This window comes from Micropterus dolomieu, unplaced genomic scaffold (genome assembly GCF_021292245.1).
Source record: "Micropterus dolomieu isolate WLL.071019.BEF.003 ecotype Adirondacks unplaced genomic scaffold, ASM2129224v1 contig_6019, whole genome shotgun sequence".
Lineage (NCBI taxonomy): Eukaryota > Metazoa > Chordata > Actinopteri > Centrarchiformes > Centrarchidae > Micropterus > Micropterus dolomieu.
Genome location: NW_025735008.1, coordinates 1 through 7,735, shown reverse-complemented (window position 1 = coordinate 7,735; position 7,735 = coordinate 1). Strand labels below are relative to the sequence as shown.

The 7,735-nt window shown below is 41.2% G+C and overlaps 1 protein-coding gene across 1 annotated transcript; it reads right to left on the bottom strand.

Moving 5' to 3' along the window:
- Positions 1-1,407: 1,407 nt before the first annotated feature.
- Positions 1,408-6,397, bottom strand: LOC123964883 (probable voltage-dependent N-type calcium channel subunit alpha-1B; the record flags this gene model as incomplete). The annotated part of the gene is made up of 2 exons (XM_046041551.1): positions 1,408-4,755; positions 6,180-6,397. Coding segments are annotated over 2 exons (773 nt in total), but the record flags the coding sequence as incomplete, so codon positions are not given.
- Between the last annotated feature and the right edge of the window lie 1,338 nt (positions 6,398-7,735).

The window sequence follows — 7,735 nt, the reverse complement described above, 5'->3', positions numbered from 1 at the left end:
CTTCTCCTTGTTTGCTTCTGTAGCACAGCATGCTGCGTGTGACATCGTGTAATTCTTCTGCGCATGTGGGTCACTTTTAGGCTGCGGACAGTACACACTGCAGTCTGATATGGGCCATATTCAAACAGTAATGTGAACTTTAAAACAAAACAAAATCGGATCTGGGAAAAAAACTGAATTGAGCATTAAGGCCTGCAGTGTGAACGTAGTCTAATAGCCTTCATCAAGAACTCAATGGGGCTGTGGAAAACAAGTGTGGAAGCTTATTCAAAGCCTAAGTCACCATTAAGTGCGTAATATATCATTGATATGCACTATCCGCCCTGGTGTTCTGTATAGGCCTGAACCCCCTCAGCCAGATCATCACAAAGAGTGGCTATGGATACCGGTTCCGAAGTGGAACAACCATGGATGACATCATGCTGGATCCCAAGAATGGACTTATCCACGCTACCAGGATATACAGCAACGACACTGGAATGTCATTCGGACTGGACAAGTATGGTCGGATGGTATCAAAAAGAGGGAAGATGATCAGAACTGGACCCAAGCTTGAGGATGACACACACATGAGAGGGGAAGATATTTTATATATATATATATATATTAGTGTTGGGCAACAATTAAAATTTTTAATCGCGATTTATCGCAGTTACGCACACAATTGAATAATGAATTGTAAAGTAGTGTATTGCGCACTTGTAATTTAAATGCGCGCACACACACACACACACACACACACACACACACACAGTCACAGGAAGAAGTATGTGATCCCTTTGGAATTACCTGACTCATAACAACCTCACCTAACTCATAACAATAGACAAAAACAGTCTGTTTAAATTAATAGCATACAAACAATTATATGTATTTATTGAATATACCATGTTGAGAAAGTGAGCGATAGGGAGTGGCAGAGAGTGACTGTGAATGAGTGGAGCAGTGATGTTGTCAGTTTAGCAGTAAATGTAGAGTGTAGCTTACAGTTTGTCATAGAATAAAGGCTGCAGTTTCTCGAGATAAAAGTAAAGCTCCTGTGTGAGTGTTGCCAATTACTGGAAAAGTGAAGGGGTTTATGGCATTGTCACTTTCAAGATGATGTCAGGCAGTTTCACAGTCGGCCTGTGGGTACTATCTGAAGTGGAAGTAAAGAAAGTATTTGGTACCAAAAGTCAAGTCAAGTTGAGCCATACCATGCAGTGGAAACACAGCATACATTTTTTTTCCTGCATTGTATTGTCCATCAACAACACTTCAAAAATTCAAGCTGATTTAGTATGCATACTGAAATCTTTCAGTATACTTAATTTATTCCAGTGTAAACACAAACGACATACACAAAACCTGCTTAGAATTAGTATGTGGAATGGAACTGAGACACAGGTAATAATGCTTACTCATTGTGGTTTCTTTTCTTTTAATGTGGGTGGAGAAGTAAGTCACTTTGCCTCTTTTACAATCAGTTGCTTGCCTGTGTGAACACCAGTGCAAACTAGCAGCTCTTGAAAAAGACCTTTTCCATTCTGACACCAAAGCCTGATGTTTAATGAGTAAATTAGAGCGCTGTAACATTTCCAGCTTTCAATCTCCATGGTACAGTAGCTGCTGGAAATATCTTGGCATGACATTACATCAGTTTTTGCTCGTGAAGATTGATTGAGAGTGTGAAAAAACCCAGTGATGCAACATATAACCACAACAGTTCATACACGCTCCCACCCCTTCAGACTCCAGCTGACCAACATACACGTAGAAGTCCAAACATTACAGGAGCTTACAAAACGTACACTGTTACATCCTTACCAATAAATACAAAAAAAAGAATCTCCACAAGGTGGTCATAGCAGATAGCTCTGCTATACCAGCCCTACCATCTAAACATGCACAATATGTTACATGCATTAATGTAACTGGATTGATATAATTATGCAGTTCATAGTTGTTAAATGCCCACATTGCATTTCTACAATGTTGATTCTTGCTCCTCCAACCATACATGACTCTGTTTATCAAAAACAAGAAAAATAACTGACTTTCAGAAGTTCATTCTTCCATTCCTGTCTTTTAAGCGTAGGTATTGTTTCTCTGCTTGCAGATAAGGCTTTCTGTACATCATGTTTTCCTGCAGAGCTACATACAGAATGAACCAAACATCTACTCAAGTGTGGATGCATTAGAAAACAGTTGACATTGCATCTTTTTCTACAGTATATCTAAAAAGGATAGGCACTTTGTTTTAAAACATAGCAAAGAACTCAAGTAAGAAACATTAGACCTGAAACCATGGCAAACTGTAAGCAGTTCACAAAAAACACACCTTACAAAAAATGCATATAATGAAAAGAGGACATCTATAAGGACATTTTATATAAAACAAATCAGTCATGTACTTTTTACTACTGTACTTCTCTCTTGAAGTTTTCAAGAAATGTTTAACAGACAAAACAACCATCGCTGTGACAGTACGTCATCTGTTCGATTGACACAAAGGGAATGTCATAAAGGATTAGACATAATCATGGAATGTCCTAACTAAACAAGAACAACACAGCAGTACAGTGTCATAATGTCAGTGTCATTTTAAACGACCATTTCACTATTGATCTGCCTTCCGTCCTGTTTCCATGCTATACTGACTCTCAAACACACTTCAAACCTTCAGCTGCTACTAGAATCAATAAATAACTTACATCTTTAAAAAACGCAATGGATTGTTATACAGTGTGTTGTGCAGTTGGCTGTAATAATGTGGAAAAAGGTAAAATGTTGCTGATAAAGAAAGCACAACTCATTTTGAATGTGGTATTGTCTTTAGCCATATTCATATTATTGTGCTTTTGCATGCACCTCTTCCATTCTTGTGTATGTGCTGCACAGAGTGAAGCCTAAAACTGCTGTTTGGGTCTCTGCAGTGATCTGACTACAGTAAGCAATGTTCACACTGTAGCACGTACATCTTTGCATGATGATAGGTTACAAAACTAGCAAATGCCGGTACTTAGAATCTAATATTAAAGCTGCACTTATTTACAATGGACAAAATATGTACGTGTAATGTGAAATGTGTGACAAACGCACAGAGAATTATCACCAACTCTGCGGTTGCCTTTAACCACAGGAGCTTTAGCTTCTCTCAGGTCATTGTTTTGGTTTGACACAAACTTTATTCATGTGATTCAGTCCCACCACTCTCATCAACCTTGTTTCCAGCAGCAGCAGGCAGCTGCAGTGAAAAAGCTCTGATAAACCCACTGTACACTACCTGCTTAGTACACCAGCAGACAGACACAGAGACTAGAAGGTGGACATTTAGCAGCTAAAGAGCCAGATGTTGGTGGAGATCAAACCAGAGCTACAAGGAGAGCCACTACTGGACTTACATTCTCAGGTAGTCAGAAACTCAAAGTTAGTGATATTGTTGCTTTGTGTCTGCTGTATGTGTAATTAGGCTACTGTTTGCTTACATGGTAGCCTTATCAATGTTATAAGATATGTCAATGTTATGTTTATAGCTATTTGTCCTGCCCCAATTGGCAGAATAAAAACAATTAATGCAGCTTTTTGCAAATTGCTTTTAGCAAAATTAAGCCAAACAGTTAGCTGCATAGACCCCCTGCTCCTGTTGAAGAATCCTGTTTGGAGCAAAGCAGCATGCGCAATGCATGACCCTCATTTTTTTTGCATTAAAGTGAATAAAGATTTAATGCTCAGTAATTAGAAACAAATCACCCTGAAGTGAAACAGCAAAATAAATCAGCACTTCTGTTTACTTGAATGGTTTCCCTGAAATACAGACTGGAGTTATGAATGACACAGCAGGTCTGGTGGTCAAGAGATATAATCTTCTTGTATAGTCTAGTCTATAGTGTTCATCATGTAAAGCTGTTTGAGTGTCAATATAGTGGTGTCAATAAAACACAGAAGTCAAAGCAAAATCAAGAACAGCTACTGCAAGACACCTCATATTGGCCTACTCTATTGTTTCATAATGCTACATGTCCTTTGATAAAGACGACACATTCAAATAACCCACTTCCAGCTTTCTCTCTGTTCTCCCTAAGCGTTGCTCTCCGAGTTAGAATTAAAATACAGCATAAAACACACACAATGACAATGTAAACTAAATCCTTCAAAGAAGATGATAAAACTCATCACAATTCCTCAAATATGCATTCTAAAGGTTATTTTAAAGCCATGCTAGCACCATTCATCTGCCTCTGCCTCCTGGTAATACCTGGATGCCCTGAAGCCAGAGCCTGGGCTGGTCCTGCCCCCGAAGCTGAAGTGGTACCCGTTGGGGACCCCAAGGTTCTGTGGAGCAGGAGACAGGGCTCCCATAATGCGAGGCAGTGTGGTCCGAGATGAATGTCCGGCACGGGGGCTGGACAGTGACACCGCATCCTGGAAGACATCCAGCTGGTCTCGGAGGCTGCCATACAGGCTGCCCAGGTCCTCACCGTGGCCCTGGCCCTGGCCCAGGAAAGGTTCTGAGCTAATACGAGTGACAGGAGAGGGAAAGTGGCGGGAGCTGCTGCGCTGGACGGAGTTGTGCTCTGACAAGCCACGGCTCAGCTGGCCGGGACTCAGAGACGCCTGACTGGACACAAAGTGCACGGGTGATGAATTGGCAGTCTTAAAGGCCACCCCAGGCTGCAGGGCAAGCGGGGTCTGGGGGAGCTGCCGACGTCCGCGACTTGGCGTGCTGGAACTGGAGCTCAATGTCACTGGGCTGCCTTTAACCCAACCACTGCCCTAGATGAAAATTGGACAAACAATTTGAACGATGAGGAAAAAATGGAATAGAGGAAAGGAAAAGAGAAGGAAACAGAGACAGGGAAAGGAAAGAAACACCAAAATGTTTCATGTGATGATGCAAAAGATGGCAGAAAACAGATAAGGGTGAAAATATAGACACAGAAGACAGAATGAAAGAACAAGCACTAATGGAAATATAATGACAGACAGACAAAATGGATGGAAAATGAGGATAAGAGAAAGTGGGAAAAGAAGTGAAAGGCCATGAGAGGCTGCACTAAAGGCAGACAGAGGAGAAAGTAGCAGTAAGAGCATGCAGAGGAATCGCAACAGTCTGCATTCAATTTCACTTTTAATTCTCTCTTTCTCATAAACTGTTGCAACAGCAACAGGCAGATAAATCTCTTCCCATTTTAGTGGAGCATCTGAACAGGACACACAGACTAACAGTCTCTATAATGTTTTACTGATATCACAAGAGAACAGGATGTTGTCACTATCTGATATGATGATTTAAAATAATGTCAAACTGGATAAAGCCAGAAGGTATAAAAACTGAATGAGAAGTGTCAGAAGTTACTGTAGGAATATGTTAAGATATTACACTGGTTTTATTATCAATTTAATGTTAATCTGGCTATTAAGTTACTAACTCACTGGATCTGTGTTTAAGTTGCTGTAGGAAAATTATAGGAATAGACTATAATATTTGTCTCACCTAATAGCTCTGTGACTGTCACGTAACTACTTTAGACGTTATTTAGTCTTACCTTATGTTAAATCATTCCCTCATTACTTCTGTGCTACACAGTGCAGCACTCCTCTGATTGCACATCATTGACAGCTGTTCTATTAACATTTACGTTCTGAGCATGAAAAGTGACCCTATTGGAACCTATTGGAACTGAAGGAATTATTTTCCTGTTTCATGGCAAATCATCAATTTTTGATGCCACAGACAGTGAAAACTTACAATTTTTCAAAGAAGTTGATTGGATTAATTGTCTAGGAGGAGTTTTATGGAGCCATTAAATGCAAAATGGCAGACTTTCTGCTCCAAGATGCTTTTATGTACATCTGGACATGATACATCTGCTACAAAAATTTTAATCGCATTTGTGACCCGAACATGCTCGAAAACTCACAAAACTTTGCACACACGACAGATGGGGCAACAATTTACATGTTATAGATATTATTATTATTGTTTTTTCATGCATGGGTGTGGCAAAATGGCTTGCTAGTGCCCACTAAAGAGCAGGTCTCGCGACAGGTTTCCCGAGACATACGAAATTTTTGTAGCAGATGTATCATGTCCAGATGTACTCCAAACTAAAAAAACTGAAAACACTTTAGAAATCCCCTTAACCAGTCTTTAGATGAGGGTCTAAACCCTACTTTACACGCCTGTGCCATCCCACCTGCTTGTTGGTGGTTTCCTGTCCCTCACCAGGGGAGGCAGCACAGCTGGCGGTGGCAGATTTGTTGTGGCAGTGTTCCCGACTGCAGTAGCGATCGCAGGAGTAGTAGCGCTGCTTGTCTGTCGAGGAGTGGTGGTGTTTCCTCTCATGGGAGCGTCCGCGGTCATGGCCTCGCTCTCTGGAGGCAGCTGGGTCAGACGCTGGCTCTCCTGGTGGACCTATGGAGGAGGACAATATTGCAGGGGGAAAGGTAACTTTTCTCTATTCTAGACAGCACTAGATAGTCCTGACCTGTGACTTGGGTTCATAAAGGCTTTGAGTGCCAGTCTTCTTGTCAAGGCATTTATTTCTGTTCAGTAAGAAGCAACAATCTCAGTCAGCTTTCATAGCAGTCATTTTTACTTGTCATAGAAGGAAAAGCACAGGTGTTTCTAATGAAAATATTTGTTTTGCTCTATTCAAAAGTCCTAGTAAGTAATGACAGCTTAACAGTGAGCCAGCACTTACAATACCAGGATCCTGAAACTGAATGGAATTCAGCCAAATTCTTGAAGTTGTACTGCATTGGGCGGTTAGGGTTAGGGTTAGGGTCTCTTAGTTCCATGTGATGTGCATGTTCCTTGCATTGTAGCGTTTGCTATCGGTGTATGAATGTGTGTGAATTAAGATTAAGATACTTTATTAATCCCGCAAACTCAATGTTTTCACTCTGTTATTATGTTAGTATTTACAGTGCCTTGCGAAAGTATTCCGCCCCCTTGAACTTTTCGACCTTTTGCCACATTTGCCGGATTTGAATACAAAAAGATTTCCCAAGCTTTAAACCTCCCAAAGAGCACTGTGCAAGCGATAATATTGAAATGGAAGGAGTATCAGACCACTGCAAATCTACGAAGACCCGGCCGTCCCTCTAAACTTTCAGCTCATACAAGGAGAAGACTGATCAGAGATGCAGCCAAGAGGCCCATGATCACTCTGGATGAACTGCAGAGATCTACAGCTGAGGTGGGAGACTCTGTCCATAGGACAACAATCAGTCGCATACTGCACAAATCTGGCCTTTATGGAAGAGTGGCAAGAAGAAAGCCATTTCTTAAAGATATCCATAAAAAGTCTCGTTTAAAGTTTGCCACAAGCCACCTGGGAGACACACCAAACATGTGGAAGAAGGTGCTCTGGTCAGATGAAACCAAAATCGAACTTTTTGGCAACAATGCAAAACGTTATGTCTGGCGTAAAGGCAACACAGCTCATCACCCTGAACACACCATCCCCACTGTCAAACATGGTGGTGGCAGCATCATGGTTTGGGCCTGCTTTTCTTCAGCAGGGACAGGGAAGATGGTTAAAATTGATGGGAAGATGGATGGAGCCAAATACAGGACCATTCTGGAAGAAAACCTGCAAAAGACCTGAGACTGGGACGGAGATTTGTCTTCCAACAAGACAATGATCCAAAACATAAAGCAAAATCTACACTGGAATGGTTCACAAATAAACATATCCAGGTGTTAGAATGGCCAAGTCAAAGTCCAGACCTGAATCCAATCGAGAAT